Here is a 27,327-nt window from a genome sequence, read left to right as displayed (position 1 = left end):
GCCGTTTCCCAGTACTAAGTTGTGGCTGGAAGGGCATCCGCTGAGTAAAACATATGCCGGCATAGTAAGCGGTTCATTCCGCTGTGGCAACCTCTGAAATGGAGACTAAGCCAAAGGAAAATGAATGATGTTCGGGGGTGAGGTGTCTGAATAACACGATTGAGAACTGGGTTAGTAACAGTACGGTGGTGTTAGTAACTGTACTATGGAGGGGGTTTCGGACGGCTGATGCGATCGGATACTATACTAAAGTCATCGACCAGGGGGTGTTACAGACTGTACCTAACAGCTGAGGACCAAGAGGGTAAAGGGGGTGAAATTACACAAGATTTCCAGGAGAAATAACAAAACGGGTGGGTGACAAGATATGGGTCTGAAATACGGGAGACTCCTGGGAAAAACTGGAATGTTGGCAGGTATGGTGTGCAGCATCCACTTGGATGAAACAAACTCCACACAGAAACGTCAACTGAGCCGAGGTTGAACCAGCGACCCAGCAACCTTCTTGCTGTGAGGGGACAGCACTACCTACTGCGCCACTACGTCGCCTAAACTGTGATGAAAACATTTATTAAATATATTACATTTTATTTGGGATGGGATGGAACACATTGGATGGGAATTCGGGCAATTTATTTAAAGTAATTTTGCAAATTTGGATGTAAACTTAACTACCAGCAACTGGAATATTGGCTTTGGCTTTGTGTCTTTACAGGAATTTGTAATAATTAATGTGATGGCTACCTGTAATAAACATAAAATATAGCAATATTTATTTATTTTTTATCAAATTAATAGAGGTTATAAGAGTTTTTAAATTAAAACTGATAATTTGATTTAAAAAAAGTAAAGAAAAAATGCAGAAAAAAAATCATACTGACTCCAACCTTCCAACTGTATGTGTGTATGATGCAAAAACCTCTAAGTGTCATCTGAAATTTTCTTCTAAAATTTGCATTTTTTTCTCTCTGGTTCCTATGTGTAGGTTCAGTAATTTCACATAGAATAGGTAATATTTATTGCCTTTAATGTGAAATAACTGAACATAAATATAGGAGGCTGTGAAAAATGCTCATTTCAGAAGGCACTTTTTTTGTGAGGTTTTTGTGTCCAAACTTTTCATATAGGCAGCACGGTGGCTCAATGGTTAGCACTGTCACCTCACAGCAAGAAAGTTGCTGGTTGGAGCCCCAGCTGGGTCAATTGGCATTCCTGCGTTAGAGTATGCATGTTCTACCCATGTTCGAATGGGTTTCCTCCGGGAGCTCCGGTGTCCCACACAGTCCAAAGACATGCGCTATTGGTGAATTGAATAAAGTAATGATGAGTGTGAATGAGAGAGAGTGAATGGGTGTTTCCTAGTACTGGGTTGCGGCTGAAAGGCTATCCGCTGCATAAAACATATGCTGAATGAGTTGGCGGTTCATTGCGCGGTGGCGACCCCTGATTAATAAAGGCACTAAGCTGAAAGGAAAATGAATGAATGAATTGAACTCTTCATATATCTGTGTGTATTTTAGTCTTCCAGATGACCAAACCAAGAAGAATGAGGGGGAAATTAAAGTCAAGAAGATACAGAAACTGCAAGGTATACATCCATACATCACTTTGTCCGTGGCTTTATCATTCCTTGTGTCTGATTTCTTGGTTGTGTCTGCATTTAGAGGCGCTGTTTTCACTGGACCTGCAGGTGTGCTCAGTCATCGAGGAGAAGTTAAGGATCTGCAGAGGCACTGGTGGTAGATGGAATCTGGCTAGCTGTCGCCTTCTCGTTCAACCCCATCCTGAAAACACCCCTCAGTGTGTCACATTACTGTCTGACGCACAGGAAGAGGGTAAAAACAATCTCCTTTCACCTCTGCAGACACATATTAATGCTGTTTGTCTGAAGCCAACTCTCTTTCATTCCCAGTGGTGAAGCTGGCTGTCACCTTGCTGTCTTGGCTTTTCCCGTGCATATTGTCACCAAGTACCCCTGACAGCTTTAGAGAGGAAAGAGGAAACTGTGAGTAATACCTTTACACCCAGATTCATATATGAGCAATATCACACTCGTAGCAGTGTGATATGGCTGAATATTGGCACTGTTGGGAGGTGTTTGTTGGCTAGAGACTGCAGGCAGAGTGCCTTAGTGCCCCCCACCAGTGCCAATATAAGTCATATCGCACTGCTACGAGTGTGATAGTGCATTTACACAACAGTTCAACAGCATAATTGTGTGTATGAAAAAGAAAATCAAACGCGGAGAGTCTCAGAAACCCTTTTGTATGAGGAACTACTTTCTTCTGCCATTCATTCACATCTGAAGTTGACGTCAGAATAGCAGAAACCTACGTGTCTATGTGATGACAAATAAGATGATTTTGCTCAAATTTTAAGAGTATAAGGCTGAATGGCATTAATTGCCATCAATCTACAGAGATCTCCCAGTATTTCCCAGGAAAAATATAACCCTGAAAAAGCAAAGCAATCACTATTAGATATTTTTTGGCATAAATACAGCAATATAAAGTACAAAAGAGAGAGATCGACTCAGAATGTCACTTTCCAATTCTATGATTTGTTCAAGTTTCGTTTTGAATTTACGCTCAGAAAAATATTTTTATCTCCGGCTTATTATGCAGTCTCTTTCGCCATCTTGTGGCAGAACAATGCGACATTCATTTCTTTGCTCAAGTCGTGCTAAATTACTACAAAATTTGTACTACAAAAATATTTTTTATTAAATATTACTGCAATTTATATGAAATTAATTTATTGATCAATAAAATTTAACAAAAAACAATATAAAAAGAAGTTAAACAGTCAAAAGAATAAGTTTTCATTCAGCATTAAGTTAATGTAAATCACGTAATGTAAGTTAAACTTTACTGTAAATAACAGATTGACCAAAATATTGCTGTAGATATAGCCTCATCAAATAACATTTTACAGTAGACTAAAATAAAGACACCCACCATACTTTTGAATTAGTAGCTATCAGAGGAATGCTTACAACAATATGACGCAGTAAAAGTCCCAAAGTTTATGAAAACATTATCAAATAGGCACTATGAATAAACTGCACAGTTACAATCTAAACGACTACATTTCAGACTTAAAAAGCCTCAAAAGTCCATTATGTTGTCCAACAGCTGCAATATTTGTCAAACTGTGTAGAGAGTTGTTTAGGCTTCGTGATGTTGTGGAGTAATACAGAAGGGTGAAGAGGCTGTGTGAGTGCTGATAGTACTTTAATATCTCACAGCTATCAGCCAGTCAGAATCGAGAACCATACAGAACAGTTGTATAAATACCAATAAATCAGTTTTGTTGTTTATTTATTTATTTGTTTGGTCTCAATTGCATCACACACAAACATGTTGGTATTGGGGGTTTACAGGGACTCTTCATACTCTCTGTGTATTGTGCAGGGGTGGCCCTGTTCCTGGAGAGCCACCTTCCTGCAGATTTCAGTCGTTACCTAAACACACCTGAACCAATCAATTAGGACCTGAACACCAGGTGATAATTACAGGCAGGTGTGTTTGATATGGGTTGCAACTGAAATCTTCAGGAAGGTGGCTCTCCGGGAACAGGGTTGGCCACCCCTGGTATACAGTAAAAAAGCTAATGTCAGAAGATCTCGTTAAGTATGATTTTGAATTACAAGGACATCAGACATGTCCCCATAAGCTCCTCAATGGAGTACAACTGGGTCATACCCATTAAACAAAAATACAGTCCTTGTAAACCACCAAAAGCAGCACACAAACTTGTAGAACTATCTTCATAAGGACTGCCTATAGACATAATGATTTTTATACTGTGCAAACTGTATATTCTATCCCCCAACCCTACCCGTAAACTCAACCCTCGCAGGGAATAATCTGCAATTTTAAAAAGTGCTTTACAAAATACATTATTCTGTGTGATTTATGAACTCTTTTCCTCATGGGAACAAAAAAAGTCCCCACAAAGTAGAAATGTTCTGGTATTGCTATACATGTGGTCACCACAACTTAAGAAATACAAGGCGCATACACACACACACTGGCCACTTTATTAGGAACACCTTGCTTGTACAGCCCTGTGCTGGATCCCATTTTGTCTTCAGAAACCTGTATTTGTGGCACTGATTCCACAAGTTGCTGATTATACAATATGTAATAGACCTTTTGCAGTCCAGTTTTTGTGATCCTGTGTGAATTTGCTATTGTTTGCTATCAAGAGTGTCTTTCTGCTGTTGTAGCTCACCTGCTTCAAGGTTTGATATGTTGTTGTGTGCTCAGAAATGCTTTTCCTCACATGTTGGTTTGTTATTTGTGTTTTCTTGTATCAGCTTGAACCAGTCTGACCTGGCATTTTTGTTCAAAGAGCTGGATAGTTTCCCTTTTTTAAAAAAAAAAAAAAATAGCGTTGAGATGGTTGTGTGTGACAATTCCAATAAATCAACAGTTTCTGAAATGAAATTCGGAGCAGCCAATTTGGCACTAACAACCACGTTCAAATTACTTTTCTTCCTCATTCTGCATGCCTAAATGTGTTGAGTTGCTGCCATGTGATTGGCTAATTAGATATTTGCATTAATTAACAGTTAAAGTAGTGTACGTAATAAAATGTCATTCTCTGTCCAGATAATGAACACAATTTGCCAAGTAGGAGCAGGAGTAGCGGTCTGGTAGGAACAGGGGTCGGCCCTCTCTTAATGGCCCCGATAAACCCTGCCCCTCACATTTATTTAAAGGTAAACGCATTCGAAAGCTATTTATCATATATTTAACCTTTATTCTTGAAAATAAAAGCTGATAATATTGTGTTTACTGTTTGTTTTTCAACTAAACAGTCTAAATAATTGATTAATTTGATTGATTGATTAATAATTTAGGCCGAAATTTTCCTTGTGCATGATGTCTACTTTGTCTCTTTAGCGTTTATGATTGTAATTAATGTTATATCTACTTTTTCTTCCCCTATCTAGGTAGCGGAGGGTGTTCACAACTTAATCCATATACTCTACAGTCTGCAGGTAGTCATCATTAGTTAACTTTTAATAAGTAGTAACAGCTAAATAATTTTTCTGTATAGTGTATTATATAATTTGTGTTATTTTGTAGGCTGCTATAATAATCCAGGACAGCTGCTTTGAAGTTCAAAATCTCCTCCTCCTGGAGGGAGAAGCTCCACCCCCAGGTCTTACCAGTGATTATGATGTCAAAAGGGTGGGTGTGGTAGGTTTTCACAGTGTATGTTTATCTCAGATGTTTATCATACGGGTCCCACTGTATATTAAGTGGCTTTAATTACTATGTACTTGCATCAGAAAATAAATGTGATGTACTCACTGTCTTAATAATGCATTTCAGAACACTTCTGGTTCTCTTGAGGTGGGATAACAGTATGGATAAGGCAAGGTTTGTTGGTATGGGTAGGTTTAAGGGTGTGTAAGGTGTCAGCGATGGTCTACATGTAATTACAGAAAACTATTATAGATGTAATTAGATGCATGTATTTAATCAATCCTAAATACAATGTAAAAACATGTGTGCACCGTAAGTACATTGTAACAAATGATTAATTTCAAAGTAAGTACATATTAGTTAAGACCACTTAATGTAAAGTGGGACTAAGAAATGTTTATTTGATACAAATTTTTTTTTTTGCAATTCTTATTTTTGATTCATTATTGCAGGGACTAAGTTAAAGGAAAATTAGTGATTAAGTATTGAAATATTTGTAATAAATGACAGTATTTTTAAGAAATTACTTACTCCCAGGGCAATTTATATCGAAGTTGATATTTAGTTGCATAATATTGGTGTTTCGTATCATCTAGCTTTTATGAGGTGAGTTGTTATCTTAACACTCAACCCCAAATCTGGAGGAACAGGACATACACACATACACTACGGACAATTTAGCTTACCCAATTCACCTATAGCGTGGGTCTTTGCACTGTGGGCATAACCAGAGCACTCAGAGGAAACCCATACGAACACGGAGAGAACATGCAAACTCCACACAGAAATGCCAACTGACCCAGCCGGGGCTTCTGCTGTGAGGTGACAGCACTACCCTCTGCGCTACCGTGCCACCCCAATAAATGAGTTACTTCTGCATTAATTAGAATTGCTTATTGCTGCAACACCTCACACTGGTTTTAGTTTTTTTTTAAATGGAACCAACCATCAAATATGATCCTCCTTGTTTGAGAGACCTCCATCCTTAAATTGTAAATGGCAACTAGTGTCTTAAAAGTTAATTTTAAAAATGATACTGTGATAATTGTGTTTATATAAAAAATGGTTTGAAACTATTTAGATTCTATTTATTTAAATATATTTGATATTTTATTATTTATTTTATTTTGATTTGTTTGTTTTAATCTAATTTTATTAAATCATATTTTGTATTATTTATCCCAAATATTATCCAGCATGTTTTTGTATTATTTTTTATAATAAACAGAAACCATTTTTTCTTATTTGTTTCTTTTATACTAACATGTGTATTTTCGTTTTCTTTTCAGCTTAGTCCCTTTATTAATCATGGGTCACCACAGTGGAATGAACCGCCAACTTATTCAGCATATGTTTTACACAGCACTGTGCCACCGTGTCGCCCCAACATGTGTATTTTCTCTTTGAAAGTCTTTGATTTAAGTTTTTTTAAGGCCTCACCCCCCTTTTTTTTCACAGACACTATAGTACTCCTTTGCAACATGAAATCCCCTGTACTACACTGTGAACCAACCTATCTCATGAAATTGACCAGTAGCAATGCACAATGATTGAATCAAATTCCCAAGTTCTTTCTTGTTCTTAAAGCCGTTTTACTAAGTTATACAGTTGAAGTCACTGGATTTTTTCTCTTTCATATATTTTTCAAATGATGTTTAACAGAGCAAGGAATTTTCACAGTATTTCCTATAATATTTTTTCTTCTAGAGAAAGTCTTTATTTGTTTAATTTTGGCTAGAATAAAAACAGTTTTTAATTTTTGAAAACCATTTTAAGGTCATTATTATTAGCCCCCTTAAGCAATATTTGTTTTTGATAGTCTACAAAACAAACCATCGTTATACAATAACTTGCCTAATTACCCTAACTTACCTAGTTAAGTCTTTAAATATCCTTTTAAAATTTCTTAAATATATATCTAGTGTCATCATGGCAAAGAAGTTAGTAGAAATTAGTTATTAAAACTATTATGTTTAGAAATGTGTTGAAAATAATCTTTCTATTAAACAAAATATTGGGAGAAAAATATAAAAGAATTAAAAAGGAGGGCTAATAATTCTGACTTCAACTGTAAAGCACGATAAAGAGAAAAAAAATTGCAACTTGCATTTATTACCCACTTTAATATAATTTATACTTCTTGTTCATCCTATTTATCTTCCTTTGCAGCAGAGTTTGGAGTATGGCGTTGGTGGCTGCGGGACTGCGGCCGTGCAACAGAATGAACTGGAGCAGAGAGAGAGAGAGCATACTGAACTAATGGACAGACTGACCAAAGAGAAAGAGCAGTTTGAGGAGGAGCTGCGGCTGTTTGAGGAGGAGATGAAGAAGCTGAGAGAGGAGGAGAAGAGAGTGAAGGAAGAGAGAGAGAGATTAAAGGAGGAGGGCAAGAAAGTGTCGAAAGAGAAGAAGAGTCTGGAGACAAAGATAAGACTCATTCAAAATCCAAATCCTCGTCAAATCATCCTGCCTTGTATCACACCACAGGAGAAATAAACCACATTCATGTATACTGTATTTACAGTGGGCGAAATAGATATTGAACATGTCATGTTTTTCCTGGGAATAATATTTCTAAAGAAGCCGTTGACATGGAATTAAAGCAGATTTTGATAAAAATCCAAACAAATAAAATCTGTAAGATTAGTTAAGTGTAACAATGAAATGACAGAAAGAGGAAGTACTGAACTACTGAGATGTATTTAATACTTTATATAAAAGGTTTTTTTGGTAATGGCAGCTTAAAGACACCTCTTGGAGAATGGAGGAGCATGATTTGCTCAGATGTGAGTTTTTCACAGACCTTAGAGTGTAAAAGTCTTGATGGTTCTGTGGGACTCGTCTATCAAATCTGATCTTTAATTTTTATTGGATTCAAGTCAGGTGATTGGCTGGGCCATTCTACAGCTTGATTTTCTTTCTCTGAGAGCATTTGAGAGTTTTCTTTCTGTGTTTTGGATCATCGTCTTGCTGAAATGTCCACCTTGGTTTCATCTTCATCATCCTGCTAATGTATATGTTGGACTGAAGCAGCTAATATTAATTTACAATGAGGAAGGGCAGAGGGTTGCTGAAGAACTACTGAGAGATTTCAGCTGCTGTCTGAGCTTTCACTGCCTTTCCACACCTCTCTTTTTTCATGTGTTCAGTACATTTTCCCTGCGTCATTTAATTTTATTACACATAGCTTCATTTGTAAACTAATTAATTTTGTTTTCTTTGCATATATTTGGATTTATTTGGATGTTACCAACATCCGAGGAAAATGTCAAGTCAAGAGCACCTTTAGAAATATGTTTTCTGAGGACAAACGGTAATGTGTTCAATATTTATTTCCCCCACTCTGTTTAAAGTGCCCCTATTTTGCTATTTTGAAGGTTTGTATTATTGTTTTGAACGTGACCTGTAGGTTTCTATCCACACAAGTTTAACATGTTATGCATCATCTCTTTTCTGCAAATGACTGAAATGGTTTGTTCAAGGATCCAGTCTCTCTAAACTTTCCATTCTGAGAACCTGCTCTGCTCCGATTGGTCAGATGGACCAGTCTTTTATGATTGGTCTACAGCAGGGGTCACCAAACTTGATCCTGGATGGCTGGTTTTCCGCAGATTTTAGCTCCAACTCTAATCAAACACACCTGAACAAGCTAATCAAGGTCTTACTAGGTATACTAAAAACACCCAGACAGGTGTGTTGAGGCAAGTTGGAGCTTAACCCTGCAGGGCACGGGCCCTCCAGGACTGAGATTGGTGACCCCTGGTCTGCAGTGTGCATCGGACACAAACAGTACTTTCAGCTGCAGAGGCTATACACAGGCTCAACAATGTGAGAATCAGCGCTCAGGAATGGCTTGCAATGTTTAACTTGTACTCGGTATGTTTCAAACCAAATATGCAAATTTAAAACCATCTAATCTTATCTAATTCTTCAAAGACAACAAAAAGTCGCTTCCTGATAAACTGGCACCAAATATCAAAAAAAAAATGGAGTTTGCTGCAGTAGATGAAGCAACTGTAGGCCTATTTTTCTCATGTAATAAATGACTTGTGCTTCAGAAGATGAACGTGCCGTGGCTTTTGGAGGCGTGAGATGCTCTTTGGGAGCTCAGCTGCTCACGATAGTTTTGGGGGGTCATAATAACGAACCGATTTGATGACTAACTTTAGCTAAGTCATTTTAGAATGACGAAAACAACTTTGGTCAGCTGGTTTGTCCATTATTTCTGTTCCATTCATACATTCATTTTATTTATCACATGACCTGTAACTTTTTGATGTGCATTTATTAGATGTGTGCTTCCATCATAGTTTATGCACATTTTTCTTATTGAATGAAGTTAGTCATGCTATTAATGATGAATCTTCCTCATTAGCATAAACAGCCCTGAGTGAGAAGCAGTCATTAGAGTTTTGAAACTGCTGTTATGGTGACACACGCTTTTATAATTCCACCCTCTTTTAAAGAGGCTAGATAATACCTTTTTTTTTATTTTTAGGCGCCTTTCAAAGCACTCAAGGACACTTTACAGCCGATTACAACTACATCATAAAAATACAAGCAGTAAAAATGACAATCAGCATAAAATTAAACCAGCAAATAATTAAAAGCTATCCTAAACAAAAACGTCTTTATCTGAGATTTAAAATTGGAAATAGAGTCCATCTGGCGAATGTGCAAAGGCAGGGAAACAACTAAAAGCCCTGCCTCCAAATGACTTCATCTTAAAGTGTGGGACAGATAACAGTTCAGCAGAAGATGATCTCAGTGAGCGTGAAGGAGTGTACAAATGAAGAAGATCAGAAAGATAGTGAGGGGCCAGGTTATTAAGAGCTTTGTATGTTAAGAGGAGGATTTTGTATTGTATACGATAGTGAACAGGAAGCCAGTGCAGGTGAAAGAGAATTGGAGTTATGTGATCAGAAGTACGCGAACAGGTAACTATCCTAGCCGCTGAATTCTGAATCAACTGTAGTCTATGAAGTTGTTTATCAGGAATACCAGAGAGAAGCGAGTTACAGTAATCAATCCGTGATGTAACCAAAGCATGAACAAGCACTTCAGTACTTTGTTGAGATAGTGAAGGGCGAAGTCTTGCAATGTAACGCAAATGAAAAAAGGCAGAAGGTGAGATATTACTAATTTGAGAACTAAATGAGAGCATGCCATCCAGTATAACCCCAAGACTTTTCACGTGGGTTGAGAAATTGACTGGGGAGTTATCAACAAACAGGGTAAAAGATTGAGCTTTGGATAAAACAGATTTTGAGCCAACCAAAAGGGCTTCGGTTTTCTGGCATTTAACTTTAAGAAATTATTAGTCATCCATGTATTAATCTCATTTAGACATTTGGTAAGGTCAGAAGGGGGGTGTGATGTCGTAGGTTTTGTGGAGATATAAACTTGTGTATCATCTGCATAAAAATGAAAATGTATGCCAAAAGAACGAATATATGACCTAAAGGTAGGATATAAATAATAAATAAAAGTGGCCCCAATACTGACCCTTGAGGAACACCATGAAGGACTGAAACAGGATCGGAGCGTCTATTCTTTACCTGCACAAACTGTTTTCTGTCACTTAAATAGATGTCTGATCTGATGGATGCACAATCTCACTTGAATTTAAAACAACAGTCACCAAAACAGCAGGGGAAAAGTTATAGAAGAGTTATAACAATGATGTGTGTGGTATTTTGGGCAGAAATTTCGCATACACACTCTAGGGACATCAAAAATTATTTATTCATCAGAATTATTATTTATGTATTGCAAAAAGTGGTATAATGAGTCCACTTTAGGTATTTTTAAAATGCGTTATTCCAAAATGCGCATAAAAATAGGTGGATGGAAACATACTGTTCAAGATACTAACTTCAACTTAACATTACCACACTGTCAATTTTTACTTGGATGTGGGACAGCAAATCAGTTTACTATTCCAATACTGTTGCTTCATATTTGTGTGTAAACTCCGGTGTAAGAAGCAAATGAAAAGTGTGTCTCATTCTAGTGTTGTTCTGTTTGTTGATAAATCTTTCACACGTCACACAGTTTGCTTGTTTACTTAAGATGAAAAAAAAAAAAAACACAACGTGAAATATTTAGAAATATCTCAGATTTCTGTCTTTGGAAAGCAATTGCTGTTTAAAGTTGCTGTCAGTTTTAACTGGTTGCAGGCCGGACAGACTGGGGCCGTACGAGTCTTCGCCGCAGCCTGACCACAGCAGAGTCCACACCGGCTGCAGCTCGCTTTCCATACATGTCATCCTCCAGCTGCTGATGAGCGTCCTGCAGCGCTGCAATCTCTTTCCCCGATGATTCCAGATGCTTCCGGAGCATGGTGTCGCCCTGAGAGGACAAGAGACATGTATGTGTTAACAGATCACACATTATAAATTAAAAACAAACAAGCAAACACTTACATTCATAAGTTTGGGGCCAGTAAAATTATTATTATTATTATTATTATTATTATTTTCTTTACAATAAATGAACATTTTTATTAAGATTTAAATTGGACAGTTAAAAAAAAGAAAAATCCAGATTGATTAAAAATTTATACAAATTTAAATATATACAGCTGAAGCCAGATTTATTAGCCCCCCTTTGATTTTTTTTTCTTTTTCAAATATTTCCCAAATTATTTGACTGAGCAAAGAAATGTTCACAGTATGTGATAATATTTTTTCTACTGGAAAAAAGTCGTATTTGTTTTATTTTGGCTAGAATAAAAGCAGTTCTTAGTTTTTTATGGACCATTTTAAGGTCAAAATTATTAACCCCTTTAAGCTACTTTTTTTCGATAGTCTACAGAACAAACATCATCATACAATAACTTGCCTACTTACCCTAACCTGCCTAGTTAACTTAATTAACCTAGTTAAGCCTTTAAATGTCACTTTAGGCTGTATAGAATTTTCTTGAAAAATATCTAGTCAAATATTATTTACTCTCATCATGGCAAAGATAAAATAAATCAGTTATTAAAAGTGAGTTATTAAAACTAATATGTTTAGAAATGTGTTGAAAAAATCTCTTCGTTAAACATAAATTGTGGAAAAAAATAAATAGGGCTAATAGTTCTGGGGGCTAATAATTTTGACTTCAACTATATATGTGCGTATACTGTATGTGTGTACAACCAAAAAATGAAATGTAGGCTTTTTCACTTCTTTGAAAATATTAAATCTTACTGACCTCAAACATTTGAATTATAGTGTATATTTTGATACCTTTATTTGTATCTTTACATTTCAAAATCTTAATGATTTACATTTGTCATAAACACTACCATGTTCTGAATGTCAGATCACATCCAGTTTTCTACAGAGCCCCTAAAGGGACATGGTAGTGGAAAAAAATACAGGATATCAAATTTTTTGCGTTATCCTGGGAAACATTGTGTTTGCTCACAAAACCTTTGTTCAGACAAACGCTTTCTGTTCACTTTATGTGAGTTGGGACAGCTCCGCACATTTACTATAAAATGGTTCATGGAGTTTTCTAATGCATTAAGATGATTGCCAATTAAAAAGAGCAATTCAGTATTAAATATATAGGTCAATTGTATGTACAGCCAGGCATGAACCCAGAGTATGAATGTAATTCCTCTCATTAGTTGATGTGCATAATGGATTCAAGTCAAATTTTACAAAATCAACTCAATGCAATACATGTTTGTTCTAAATAAATGCTTAAAAGTAGGATCTACAAACATGGTACTGTTAACTTTGGTTGGATAGAAATAGAATAATAATCTGTATATTCATTTTGAACTACAAAATATGCAGTTTTAACTGTAAATATTCTTTCAGCCTCCTTGCTTGTGGAGCAGTCCTACAAACAAAATGAAAAGCTGTAATAATTTTCAAAAAAAATGTCAAATTTGATTTTTATCTAAACTGATTTTATTACAATTTTAACACTGAAAGAGACTGAATTGATCAAACTGCATGTACAATAATATAATATAACTTAAATCAATCTTCTGTTGCATTCATCCGTATTCATTGGTTTATGCTTGCCTGTGCATAGAATAGACCTACTGTATATTTTTTTTTTATAAAATATTTACAAATTTTGGTATTTTTAAATAGGGTATTCCTTTCCTAAGGGATTAGAAAAGTCTCAGGACTGCTCCACAATAAACGTACCGAGCGGTCTTAACCACTGCAAGACTTAAAAAGAACAAAATGTTTGTCTGAAATTTTCCAAATATTTGCTAGGGAAAAGTTTTGAAAGAGAACACAAGAAAAACTCTTTCCCCTCTCGTATTAATGCCACCAGCATGTCCTTTTAGTAAGTCTCCGTAATTCTCTGACCTGTGCCAGGAGGTCAGATTCTGGCAGCCCGACACTTGAATGCCGCCCATAAAGCTGAGTCATGGGCCTGTTTAATCTCTCGCGACAAAACAGATCAGCTCTGCAAACCGGGCCCTGCAAAGAAAAAAAAACATCTTAACCTGTTAGTGAGTGAAAAGTCATAAAAAAGTTAATATATTAAAAGTCCATGAGAACCGGATGTTGCAGCAGACTTTTATTTTAGTATGACGAAGTATTTCCTACTGAAACAGAATATTGAGTAGGGGGTGGGGTTTATTTTTGTACTCCACCTCTCATCTTTCACTAGCAGCATATTAATGGTTGGAGGGGCGTGGCTAAGCATATTTTGCCCAAGTCTTTAAATGACATCAACAGAGGAAAAACTGCCATTCCAAAGTGGAAGCAAATGGTCAGATTTTGATTAAAGATTACTAAAACAAAGACTTTTAGTGGATTAAATGGCACTGATTAATTGTTCAAATTAACATTAACAATGTGCACTAGCAAAATAAACATTGTAAATTTAAATTAATGCTTACTTTGAGGAGCAATGTAAGCTTTTTCTTTGAGTTTCATTTTAGACCCACACATTGGTAAGTGTTAAAATCATGGTGTAGTCTGTAAATAAAAGCATACCAAAGCTCTGCCAAGACTGTAGCCGGCACACTGCATCTGTCTCTGTTTGCGGTAAATGGCCTGTCTCGTGGCAGCAGAGCTCAGTGTCAGATGTTGCTGAGGAGAAAAAAGAAAAGGTACAGGAAGTTTACTTAAATAAACTTTAAGTATGATCAAAGAGGGATTATTTATCTCTGTTAATACAAAATAGAAGCGGGGTAAATTAACTTTATTTATATTAAAGTCTGTATAGCACTAGTATTTTCTTTTTCCTTTTTTTTTTACCTAAAAAAATATGTATTGAACCTGTGGAAAAGCTTCTGTAAGTTTGATCAGGATTTCCATGACCAATATTTAAAAAGCTTAACATATTGCCTGTCAATGTATGTTTGTTAAACATTTATATGCACTACTAATAAAAATATTTGGTACATCTCATGTATTTTCATAAGAAAGTCGATTTATAATCCCCTGCTAATTGACATAGCATGTTAAAGTAGAATGTAGCTATACAATATGCTAGATGCATGAACTCACTGTGATTTAACTATTACAGAAACAGATGTGACTGGCTATATCATATCTAGATAAATATGCCTAGATATCTATATCATATCTAGAAAGCTAGAACAATTTACGTTTTTCTGTCTAATTTGCATGTATGCATTGATATGATGCACATTTTATCGATTACAGTTATTTTATTTCACCAAAACTACACACATTTTATACTGTGGAAACAAATGTTAAGCTTCACTTCACTAGTAGTTAGAACTATTCAGTTTGGCGAAACAGTTGTATTATTACCTCATCAGATTCAGCTTCTTAAAATAATGAATAAATGAAGTGCAGTGGCGGATTTTTTTTAAACATCATGTGACAACAGTGCCACTCCCACCTGCCGGTAGATACAGGTACTGCTGAACAGCTGACCCGACAGAAACACTGCGTGTGGTGGAATGTGCGTGATGTACGCCGTAATTTTCAATACTTTGATAACAAATTAAATGTTATACACCATTATATATACTTATATATTATTTATTATATATAATTATATTTTTATTTAAGTGCAACATATTGCAAAAGATCAGGGGCTTTTGACAATACATCAGGGGCTTAAGCCCCCAAACCCCCCCCCTCGCAACGCCACTGTTTGGTAGGTCAGAGCATTTCACAATATTAATCATATCCTTGCCATAAGAAAAAAATACAGTAAAAGCAATAATATTATGAAATACTTGTACAATTTTAAAGAATATTTTTGAAATGTGATTTATTCCTGTGATGCAAGCTGAATTTTTAACAGCATTCCTTCAGTATTCAGTGTCAAATGATCTTTCAGACATATTTAAAATGCCAGTTTGGTGCAAAGTAAAAGTGACAATTTTAAATATTCAAAACAACAACATTTATTTAAAATATATTTAAGCAAGTTTATTTGTATGTATATTACAAGTTTATTTAACTGTTTGTTAAGTCTTTAAATTATTATATTTATTAACTTTCCATTTTTAAACTATAATGTTACTGACCTCAAACTTTTATATTAAAGTAAGTTGTGTACTACTGTACATATTTCCACATTTGACCACATTCTAAATTATTCTACTGAATTAGAGTGAATTATTAGGGCCTATAAATCAATAATCTACATTTATAAACATCCTAATCCTCCGTCTGCTTTTATCACGCACCTCCAGGTTGATGGTTTCAGTGATTTTCCTCAGCAGGGCTTCGCTGGCCGAGCGGTGCATGTCTGTTTGCTTTCTGATGACATCACTCATGACTTGAGTAATGTTTTCTCTGAGCTGCTGAGACTCTTGTAGTACTGCAGATGAGGAATCCAAAGCCTGTTTGCACTCTTAGAGAAAGATTAGATAGTTGTTCACTGTCTTGGGACAGAGACAAGAGTGAGAGACTTCATTATTAAAGTAGCTTGTGGCACCTGGTGTGAACGGTCCTGCAGGGTCAGGTTTCAGTGATAGGGGAGATGGGTAGGTTTTCACACCCGCTAAGAGTGAGCCGTGCTGGGGAAGCAGCTCTGTTACGCTGGATCTCAAAAAGGCACAGTCCAGCAACTGCTTACTGCTGTCAGCCAAAGCCTTTGGTGTTTAACAGAAGACCATTTTCAATCAAACCGTAAGTGTGGTGAACGTGTGCTGCCATCAGTGGCGCAAAAAGGGGGTATGCAGTATATGCGGCGCATAGGGGCGCCACACATGGGGGGGCGCCATTGTGCCAAAACTATTTTTGAAATTATCCTTATTAAAAGTTTCAAATAAAAAAATAAATAAATAAATATGTTTTGTTAAAAATGTTTTTTTTTGCATTTTGTATGAGTATAATATTGTATTTTAATAAATAAAAAATTATATCATGAGTTGCATACGTTGGCACACACATTTTAATTCAAAATCAACACAATAACATGCAGTCGCAGAGCCAAGTGTAAAGTGTTCATGTAAATGTAACTTTAGATTTTTTTTACAATTTTTATCAAAATAAAACTGTCAAATCATACATACAGTACAGTTGAGGTCAAAAGTTATAAGATTAATCTGAATTTTTTCTTCATTTATTATTATTTATTATTATTTAATTATTTTGCCTAAATAAGAGGGATCACACAAAATGTATGTTTATGTAAGTACAGACCTATTTCACATAAACCGATATTTCAGATAAAATATTTGGATTAAAAATTCACCTATATAAATATTATATACTTGATTATAATGATTCTTAACCCTGTTAAAGTTGACACATGAACAAATTGTCCGAATATTCACATTTTTTGGAACTGAAATGTTTTTAATCCTTCTATCAAGATCCATTTTATACAATATACATGTTTTTATAAATTTATTATGTGTCATATTGATACATCAGGCCTTTTGGTAACTTTTTTTGTTCAAAACAATTTTATTTTAGTTACAAAACTTGAACCCGCATACCTCTCAGTATATGTGTAGTTGCGCCCCTGGCTGCCATCAAGCAATTTTGCAAAGTTGGAATCAAGCAAAGTTTGCATAAAGCTGGGACTTTTATTTTAGAATGTTGACATAGTTAGTGGGGCGTTGCTTTTGAGCATCATTCCCTCATAGCAAACTAATGGTAAGATTAGGAATATTGTGGCTAAAGCTATCAAACTGTCCACTTATTCAGTGGATTAATTATCACCTAAAGAATAACAATGTGCACCAGCAAAATAAGCTGTGTAAATTTAGATTTAACATAGACATCTAATAGACTTCTAAATATAGACATCTTGGCTAAAACAAGGCTACAATTTTTCTGTCAGTGAAATTTTTATTCTAACAATAGTCCCAAAAGACTTAGTTCACATGTGTAATCATTCATTTCTGGCTATATGATGACTAGCCTACTTTTGGAATAGATACTAATAGACCAGGGTTGGCCACCCCTGTAATAGATGTGTTGGCTAAAACAAAGCTAATTTTGGTTATCAATGAAAATCTAATAGACGTCTATTAGTCTATTACAGGGGTGGCCAACCCTGTTCCTGGAGAGCCACCTTCCTGCAGATTTCAGTTACAACCCATATGAAACACACCTGAACCAATTAATTAGGACCTGAACACCACATGATAATTACAGGCAGGTGTGTTTGATATGGGTTGCAACTGAAATCTGTAGGAAGGTGGCTCTCCAGGAACAGGGTTGGCCACCCCTGTAATAGACTATTAGACGTCTATTAGATTTTCATTGATAACCAAAATTAGCTTTGTTTCAGCCAACACATCTATGTTTAGATGTCTATTAGAAATGCTTGCTAGTCTGTAGGTATATCTAAATTAGCTATTTTTTTTTTTGTTAACGCAAGTTTTAAATTTAAGTTTCATACATTCATTCATTTTCTTTTTGGCTAAGTCCCTTTATTAATCTAGGGTCGCCACACCGTAATGAACCGCCAACTCATCCACCATATGTTTTACGCAGCAGATGCCCTTCCAGCTGCAACCCATCACTGGGAAGCATCCAAACACTCTCATTCACACACACACACTCATACACTGCGGACAACTTAGCCTACCCAATTTACCTATAGACTGTGGGGGAAACCGAAGCACCTAGAGAAAACCCATGCTAAGACAGGGAGAACATGCAAACTTGTGCAAAGCTCAAACCAGTGACCTTCTTGCTTTAAGGTGAACGTGCTACCCACTGCGTGATACCCACTGTTTCATCAATTACATTTTTTTAAGGGTTTAGGGTTGATTTACGTTTTTGTAAAGTCACTTTTGCTCAAGGTTGTATTTATTAAATAAAAAAAGTTAAGAAAAATATTACAATATCAAATAACTGCTGAAAACAGATTCAAAAAGAGCAGCATTTATTTTAAATGTTTTTAGAAATATATTTATTTTTGCTTTTAATCAATTTAATACTATTGCTTAATACAATTATTATTATATAAAAATCTTACTGAACTTTTGAACAGTAATGTTAATTGAAAAGTTCAGACTTTGATGGTTTCTTATGTAATGAAATGTGAATTTATATAGCGCATTTATCACATATGGCCATACATCCAAAGTGCTTAACAATCAAGAGAGGGGTCTCTCCACACCACCACCAGTGTGCAGCATCCACTTGGATGACGGGATGGCAGCCACAGGACAACTGCACATGTGCGCTCACCACACACCAGCTATTGGTGGAGTGAAGAGACCGTGATAGAGCCACATCAGTGGATGGGGATGATTGTGATATTCTGATATCATTTACTCAGCCTTCACTAGTCACAAACCCTACACTTTCTTTTGAACACAAAAGATGATATTTCAAAAAATGTTGAAAGCCACTGACTTCAAAATATATTGTTTTTCCTACTATGGATGTCAGTGGTTACAGCTTTCAAGCTTTCTTAAAAATATCTTTGTTTGCAAAAGAAACAAACTCATAAAAGTTTAACACCACTCGAGGCTGATTAAATAGTGAGTAAATTTTCATTTTAGAGTGAACAATCCCTTTAAACGGTCAAACTATTGGCCTTTCATATTGAGTGAAACCATTCCTCTATTGGCTTGGTTCAAATCTACAAATTGAATATCCAGAAAATCCTATGTTGTACCTGTTGTTGAGCTAAAGTCTTTCTCAGCATGCTCTCCAGTTCTTGTTTTAGCATATTCAGACCTCTTCGTTCAGTCTGTAGAAGATCATCAGCTCCATCCCGCCCCTGACAAAAACATTCAGCGGAAGCATTGTTTTTTGTTTTCCTTTTTAACAGTTTTATAATTTTAAACAAGCAATTAACCCAAAAATAAAAATATAATTTTCATTTACTCACACCCAAATGATTCCAAACCTCTATGAGTTAAATTCTTCTGTTGAACAGAAAAGAAGATACTTTGAAGAATGATTGAAACCGGGAACCACTGACTTCCATATGGGAAAAAAACAAATACAGTGGAAGTCAATGATGACCAGTTTCCAACATTCTTCAAGAAATCGTATTTTGTGTTGAACAAAAGTAAGCTGGAGTGTAAGTAAATGATGACTGAATGTTTATTTTTAGGAGAACTATATATCTTAACCTCCTTATAGCAGGGGTGGGCAAACTCTGTCCCAGAAGACTGGTGTTCTGCACAGTTTAGCTCCAACTCTAATCAAACACACCTGCTTATAGCTTTCTAGTGATCTTGAAAACACTGATTAGCATGTTCAGGTGTGTTTGATTAGTGTTGGAGCTAAAGTCTGCAGGACACCGGCCCTCCAGGGCCAAGTTTGCCCACCCCTGCTTATAAGCTAATAATTCATTATGCTGTATACACCTTTAGCTGTAAATTATAGACTATAGTAAACTATAGAATACACAAGACGTGTCACTTGTACAGGTTTGAATGAGAAAAAGTGTAACAATCGATATGACGAATGAAGCCCCGCCTTCTACAGGAGCCAATCAGCGATCGTTATAGACTGGCGATTCTCTGGGCCGAGAGGCTCAGACCAGACGTGTGTTTTTACAGATTTTTGTATGATTTGAACGTTTAGAAATGGAACAAAAGAGGCAGTTGTTGTTTAATTTTACTGGTGATTCTGAATATGAAATGTAAGCTTTGCTTTTTGGAGTATTTTCCCAGTTCAGACTGAATATTCGTACAGGCGCTTTAAAGATGGCTGAGTGAAATGACTTGCCTTAAAGGGACTTGGGCTATACTCACCGTCTCTGTGGTGGCTGGTCGAAAAGTCCTGCCATTCGCACTTTGCTGATTGACCAGCAGTGCTTTCCTCAGACTGCGCAGTAATTTCTCCAGTCGTTCCCTCTGATGCTCCACCTTTGTGGCCTCCTGTGTGACCCGGCCTGTTTGTTTGCGCAGATGACCCTCCACCTCTCTCACACTGCGCATATAATCAGCTGCCAAACCCGTGCTGACCACTGCACTCTGCTCACGCAGCACCGGTGGGGGAAATGGCCCACCGATGAGTCCAGAAGTGAGCTATCGACACAAAATCAGAGTTGTAGATATCTCAGTTATAGGTCAAAAAACAAGCGTTGGAATATGGAGTAAAACTCTACTGTACAGCCTTAAGGCAAAGCATTTCTTAGATGGAATAAATGAAATTGCACTTTCAGTTCAGCCCTGTTTTAGTACAGAAATGGGTTTCTCTTTGGCCAGTACTAAAGAAAATGTGCAGTGAGACTGCAGGCCTGGTCATTTATTCATTAAATAGTTTTCTTTTCGACTAAATCTCTTTATTAATCAGGGGTAGATTGTGAGGCGATAGTGCTACTCACTGCACCACTGTGACGCCCATTGCAGGCCTGTACATGCCAAGAATAATAGTTACAATAATAATTTTATAGCTCTAAAATGTATTTCTCCCAGGTCATTAACCAGAAAACGGGGCAAACTTTTCAAAATATTTATTAATATTAATATTGAATATTAATTAGGGGGCAGGGTTATTTTTAATTTGTAGCAAACTAACGTTTGGAGGGGCGTGGCTAAGCCTATTTCACCCAAGCCATCAAAATGACATCATCAAAGAAGCACTGCCATTCCAGAGCAGAATCAAATGGTCAGATTTTGATTAAAGATTACCAAACAACATTTGTTTTAGTGGATTAACTTGCACATCAATTGTTCACTTTAAGACTATCAGTGTTTGCTAGCAACATTTTCAATTTTGATTTTATGTGGACTTTAAAGGGCACCTAGTTTACCCCTTTTTTCAAATTTAATATAAGTCTTTTGCTTCTCTAGAATGTGTATGTAAAGTTTCAGCTCAAAACAACCATACGATTTTTCATTATACCTTTTCAGCAAGCTTGAACTTTGCACGGTAGCAACCTGCGAAACTTAACACATGACCCTGCGTTTCCGGTCTGACGTATTTGCGTGCGTATGAATTTGAGTCTATGGGAGGAAAAGCCCAGTGTGACCGCAGCTTTAAAGGAAGAAGGTCTCACGCAGCGTTTGTGAGAAATACTACAGTAAGAACTTTACCAATGAGTACTTGTTGTGCAGTTGCATTGATGAGTGACACGCAATATCGTTACAAAGTTCACGCGCGCGCACACACACCGCAGGAGACGCACACATACAGACAGACAGAGCGTGCTTAGCTTAGCACTGTTTTAGCATGAAAATGTGTCAGGATACAGGCTAATCTCAACTGCTGTATGGATATCTGTAATGTACAAAATAAACCTGATTTAACGTCCACAAACTGGGACTGAAGCGCCTTCTTTCATAATTGTTCTGACACGCACGCGGCTGTGCTGATGAAGTAAATCGCTGTACTTTATTACACATATGCTCTGTTTTAAAACATTTTAAACATTTGAAACTTACTCTTGATCATGTTTGATGATGATTGATGATGCTTGGGAACTGAACAGACCTTTATATTCCTGGTTGCTTTGCGCACGTCTGGTCTTATTGACATGATTGTACACGTGACTACTGGGACATGCTAAGCTGTCAATCAATTCGGTGGGCGGGGGGACCGCACTCCTCCGTCAAGTTGTGGTCGGTCTGAAAACCACTCCAATTGGTCCACCATTTTTATGTTTTTAAATTGGAAAAAAAAAGGACTGGGTGTGTTAATTTCACCCCAATATGACAGTCTATACACTATATACACACATGTCTGTCCAAACAGCTTGAAAAGTAGATTTTTCACCATAGGTACCCTTTAATATCTAATTATAATCCTAAAGACTATTTATTAAAAATTCATGCAGATTGCATCGTTATCTCTTAAAGGAACACAGTGATGTGAAACAAAACATGAGATGGGGGAAAAATGCATCCTATTCTTTTTTTATTTAGTTTCCAACCTGGAAGGGGAAAAAAGGAGAAAACAAGTGACTTTTATGTAACAATTCAGATTTTCATTTATTTATTTATTTATTTATTTATTTGTAATTAGGAATTTATATCTCAAAATTCTGATGTGTCTTTTTTCTCAGTACTGTGACATATGTGGAATTCCGAGATTAAAATTCATAATTGCACTAAATAATATTTGAATTGCACTAAAACATTGAAATAGTAATAGAAAAAAAGTCTGACTTTTGTCTCTTCAATTCTGAGTTTATGGCTAACAATTCTATTTCTAACCATAATATTGAACATTAGATTTAGTATTTAAAACATTAATATATAGATCTCTAGCTGTTTCCATCTAAAAATGCTAATCAGGTTTATGTGCAAAACTGGATTATGGCATAAAAGACGTGCAAATAAAGCAGCGCTTCCATCCAACGAGTCAAAGCAAACAAAATTGCCACTTCCTGATTAACTGGCGCCAAATATCAATAGTAAAAAAAACATAATTTGCTGCGGTAGAAGGAAGCTGTGTGAATATTTTCTTGATTTAATAAATGACTTGCGCCTCAGAAAGCAATCATGACATACAGTGAACGTATGGTGGCGTTGGAAGGCGTGAGACGTGGAGCACAGACGCTCTTGAGAGTTCTGAAGGTCATTAATAATATAATAACACTGATACTGAAATGTTTAAGGCATTTTAAAATGACCAAATATTAATATATATAATATAGGCCTATTAATATAATATATTTATTGAATGAAATGTTTATCCTACTCAGTTTGCGCATATGTTTTTTATGCGCATTTTCAAAATGTATGCGCAGTTTGGCGTTTCATCAACTGTTTTTTCAACCGCATTTCTAAAATGCGCATAAAAATAGGTGTATGGAAACTATTGATTATTGCGTTCACTATTGTAGATCAGTAATTCCAACAGTTTCTCTGAATATTGAGAACTCAGTCAGAAATATATATATATATATATATATATATATATATATATATATATATATATATATACTTTTTTATTTTAAAACTTTTGCAGTGGAAGTGAAACGTTTTGTGAGCAAACAAACTCTGTGGAACATCTACATTGCAAAATGACTTGAAAATTATTATTGCGTTTTTAAAAATATTAGCTACTTAAACTTTGGTAAAATGATCCTTAGGAAAATTCATGAAATCAAAAACACAAGAAGCTTAATTAAGGTCGATAACGTCATGATTGCTCTGCTGTGTATTGACCAATCAGAAACCAGGACCAGAAAATGCCCTCTTCTGAAGTACTTTACCAAACTCCCAGTGGATTTGGGCCAGAACTCCTCTTTCTTTTCCCAGTCAGTCTCGCTGTGCTCCTTCTCCATGCTTTCGTCCCCACTGTAAGCTGTTAACTGAGGCAGTCTGTAGGCGGATATCGCGACGCTGTGGCTACGGTATCGCGTCGAGGAGTCCAGCTGATCTACGTGAGTTTGACGCAGAAGATTTTCTGCGCGCTGAATGGAGCGGACAGTCGCGTCTCTCCAGCCTTTAGGTCCCACAACCACCGCCTGAGGAGCAGACTGAACCCTCCGCTTCATTATCACGGTAACGTTAACTATTACAGGTTCACCATCAGTTGAACAATCCGAAAAACTTCAGACTGTTTGGGTTTAAAAATGTTGGCGTCACCAAAGCAACAGTTCCTCAAGTGACCGGGGACGCGCAGCGCATTGAGCTCTGATTGGGTAATGAAGAAATGAATGAGCGTCAGTGGAGAGGCAGTTCATTCAGATCTATTCACACTGCAACTCAATCCCGTTACACGATGACCTGCTGCTGCGATTAGTCTGTCAAACTGTGTTAATTATTCATATATAATAGGATTTGATTTGACGGGTGGAGACGAGAAACATTACTACATAATTTATCTTTTAATCAGATCATTTAAAGGCATAGTTCACCCTAAAATGAATATTCTGTCATCGTTTATTTACACATTACTTGTTTCAAACCTCTATGAGTCTCTTTCTTGTGTTGAACCCAATAGAAGATATTTTGAATAATCTCCACAGTAGGAAAAGCAAATACTATGCAAGCCAATGGTTACAGGTTTTCAGCATTCATCCAAATATATTTTGTTCAAAAGAAGAAACTAATAAATATTGGAAACCACTAGAGGATGAGTAAATTATCATTTTTGAGTGAACTGTCCCTTTAAAAAAAAAAAAAAAAAAAAAACTTACATAAAATTGTTTAAAAGTTAAATTAAAAAGTTAAGTTTAACGAATACTTTTTAATATATAAAATACCTATAATATTAATAATAAAATAATATTATATATATCGTTCTTGAACCATTTAAAAAAAATGTATATACTGTACCCCTATATTATATATAATTTTATTATATGATATAGTAGAGCAATTCCAGCATTATGGATGTGACATTTGCAGTAAAATCTCAAAACATAAATTCACACAAAAAGAATATGTAAACATTATATTAAGACATCGGTTTATATTTTCCAAAACTACTAACCACAAAAAAATGGGAGCAGAAAAATATCAATCTGTAAAAAATTTTTATATTTTAAATGAAGAAAATAAACGTGTTTTTGGGTGTGACAAAAAAAAATGTGAGTTTACAGTATAAAACATGCTTTGTAGAAATTCAGTGAATTAAACTGCACAACCCAAAAGAAATGATACTAATTAAAAAGATAAGAGTTAGCTCACTATAGAACACAAACGATTGATTTTCTTTTATTTGACATTTTTTGCATTAATGAGGAAAATGCTCCGTTATGGATGTGACGTCTCTCAGATGTGAAATTGGCACTAATGTGACTTTGGTAAATCAAACATAATTGTTTGAAAACATTGACAGACATTTTGAGTATTTTTAAAGCACTGTGAAATACTTGCGTACACAAAAAACGCAGAAACGATTTCAATATCTTGGCAAAAAGTAAATTTTTTCATGGTAAGGTTGACTTTTGCATGGAATTGCTCAGTAATTATTTGATATACACAGAAACTTTATTAAACTGAAGGTGTTTATTTTAATGTAAAACTAAAATAAAATGTCAAAATATGGGTAAAAAAAATTTTGTTTTGTCATGGTGCAAAATACTTATTCTGACTTAAAAAAAAAAATCTAAAAAGAATAAATATAATTAAAATAATTAGAAAGTCTTTGCCGACAGATGAGTACAGGATAGTGGGAAGTTGTAAACTAAAGATTAAAATTAATCTTTTTCTGTGCGCTGATTCCAATTCACATAAAAAAGTGGATGCAAATATGAAGCATTGTTACTATACTCTAAGATGCATTTTAAATGTATTTGATGTTTTATATTTTTATTATAGTCTAAATGTATTTTATTCTGTGATTTTTAAATAGTCTGTCATTAAATAAATTGCTCTTAGTAGGATTTTTTTTTTTAAATATGAAGTATTATTACATTGAATAAACTAAAAAGTATATGCAAAATGTTTTTATAATGTTCGTGTATTTGACTATATATTTTTTGTAGTAAATACTAAAATTATTTATAACAAATATTTATAAGAACCATTGACATTTCAAGGGTTTATCAGTACAATCCTATAGAGAGAGGATGTCTATAAATATATTTACCTTCAGATAGATTTATTAAATAAAGTCACAATGGTGTCCAGTGATTTCTAACATAAGTAATGATCACAAACTACACTCATCGAGATATTTGAGGCTTTATTGTCAATTACACCCCTGAGTCCTTGAGAAAGAACCTTTAATATTTCCGACATAAAAGAAAAGCTCCAACAAAACTCTGAGAACCCACACAAACTTATCTTTGAATGTAATTTATGAGGTATGCAGCAGGTTGTGGGGAATCCAGCATACCCAAATAAAATAAGATTAAAACAGTCTGTAAATCCTTCTATTGTGAAAAGAAAAAAAACAAAGGCCTACAGTATAGAACAAAAACAGCACATTGCAGATGGGGCCGAATAACTGCATATCCAAAACAAATCAACAAGAAAACATTTAGAAATACAAGACAACCATGAGATAACAGAGAAAAAAGACAAGTGAAACAATAAGAGAAAAGCAGCGTTCCACATATTTAGCGGTCATAAATAATAAAAACGATTTATTCATTTAATAATATTTAAATGCTGTAAAGATTCTGAGCTATGGAAAAATTATTATTAGCCTAAATAAAGCAAGTTTGAATATGATAAAGTCTAAATATTTCAGTATTGCAAGCGCAATCTGGAAGTGTGGGTAGTAATCAGAACATTTTATTGCTGCGCTCAATCTAAATGACTAAAGAACCCGTCGGAAATTCATATGAACTAAAAGAAGACATCATAATACACCCCCAACCTCCTCAAACGTTGAGCAATTGGTCAAAACATGAAAGTCATTATTCATAAATTTGGTGTCTAAACCTCCTCAATTAAACTAGAGAATTCCCGTCAGTTTAACTAATAGATACAATAATCTGCTCAGAAACGGAACCAGAGCTGCAGATCTTCATTTCTGTTAGTTTAGTGCAGCACATTGTAAGACTTTATCATGAAAATAGTGCCATTTGCTAGAGAATATATTCATTTAATTAGTTATGAAGTTCAGTGTATGACTAAACTCACAGTGTGTGTTCAATCACATGCTCATAGTGTGTGTTTGAGGGCTGTTTTGGGTCCCAGTTTACTGGAGATGTTTTGTTGTAGCTCCGTCAACACACCGTCCCGCTCTTCTAGCTCCAGAAGAACTTGCTATGAAGGGCAAGGCCAAAAACAGTCACAGATTGTATAACAACCAGCCATATTAAAAAGCTTAAATAATAATATTATTACTATTATAGGTAGAAGACTGACCTCTATGAGTTGATC

General features: G+C 35.5%; 3 protein-coding genes across 8 annotated transcripts in view; 1 reads left to right on the top strand and 2 right to left on the bottom strand.

Moving 5' to 3' along the window:
- arhgef28b (Rho guanine nucleotide exchange factor 28b) overlaps positions 1-9,478 on the top strand; it is a 66,306-nt gene extending 56,828 nt beyond the window's left edge. For 4 of the 6 annotated variants that reach the window (XM_087284428.1, XM_087284433.1, XM_087284432.1 and 1 more), the window contains 7 exons: positions 1,521-1,588; positions 1,665-1,835; positions 1,913-2,005; positions 4,617-4,726; positions 4,961-5,008; positions 5,097-5,201; positions 7,389-9,478. In XM_087284428.1, coding sequence (XP_087140554.1) covers positions 1,521-1,588; positions 1,665-1,835; positions 1,913-2,005; positions 4,617-4,726; positions 4,961-5,008; positions 5,097-5,201; positions 7,389-7,715 — 922 coding nt within the window. In that variant the 3' untranslated portion in view covers positions 7,716-9,478. Of the gene's footprint in view, positions 1-1,520; positions 1,589-1,664; positions 1,836-1,912; positions 2,006-4,616; positions 4,727-4,960; positions 5,009-5,096; positions 5,211-7,388 lie in introns of all 6 variants that reach the window. The other 2 variants (XM_087284429.1, XM_087284430.1) reach the window with 1 other exon arrangement.
- A 1,464-nt stretch (positions 9,479-10,942) lies between these two features.
- On the bottom strand, positions 10,943-24,733 carry tektl1 (tektin like 1). The gene is made up of 8 exons (XM_087284466.1): positions 23,757-24,733; positions 20,347-20,622; positions 19,257-19,361; positions 16,107-16,263; positions 15,856-16,022; positions 14,180-14,275; positions 13,544-13,657; positions 10,943-11,570 (listed from the first exon to the last, which is right to left on the bottom strand). Exons 1-8 carry the CDS (start codon positions 24,039-24,041, stop codon positions 11,385-11,387), a joined length of 1,386 nt encoding a protein of 461 aa, XP_087140592.1. The 5' UTR covers positions 24,042-24,733; the 3' UTR covers positions 10,943-11,384.
- Positions 24,734-26,162: 1,429 nt separating this feature from the next.
- Positions 26,163-27,327, bottom strand: part of si:ch73-95l15.5 — a 22,849-nt gene continuing 21,684 nt past the window's right edge. Inside the window, exons 12-13 of the mRNA XM_087284440.1 lie at positions 27,313-27,327; positions 26,163-27,210 (exon numbers count right to left, since the gene is read on the bottom strand). The exon at positions 27,313-27,327 is cut by the window's right edge and continues 177 nt beyond it. Coding sequence (XP_087140566.1) covers positions 27,106-27,210; positions 27,313-27,327 — 120 coding nt within the window. The 3' untranslated portion in view covers positions 26,163-27,105. The remainder of the gene's footprint in view (positions 27,211-27,312) is intronic.

This window comes from Danio rerio, chromosome 15 (assembly GCF_052040795.2).
Source record: "Danio rerio strain M-AB ecotype USA chromosome 15, GRCz13ab, whole genome shotgun sequence".
In the NCBI taxonomy this organism is placed as follows: domain Eukaryota; kingdom Metazoa; phylum Chordata; class Actinopteri; order Cypriniformes; family Danionidae; genus Danio; species Danio rerio.
The sequence above is the reverse complement of the archived record's forward strand: the minus strand, read 5'-3'. Positions and strand labels throughout refer to the sequence as shown.

What these genes read in the sequence shown, in the direction of transcription:
- tektl1 (XM_087284466.1), bottom strand. Translation starts at nt 24,041, where the DNA reads ATGAAGCGGAGGGTTCAGTCTGCTCCTCAGGCGGTGGTTGTGGGACCT. An exon ending in GACCAGCCACCACAGAGACG is followed by an intron (nt 19,362 to 20,346) that starts GTGAGTATAGCC and finishes TGTTTTTGTCAG; the next exon opens with GGGCGGGATGGAGCTGATGA. An exon ending in TGCAGGACCGTTCACACCAG is followed by an intron (nt 16,023 to 16,106) that starts GTGCCACAAGCT and finishes TCTTTCTCTAAG; the next exon opens with AGTGCAAACAGGCTTTGGAT.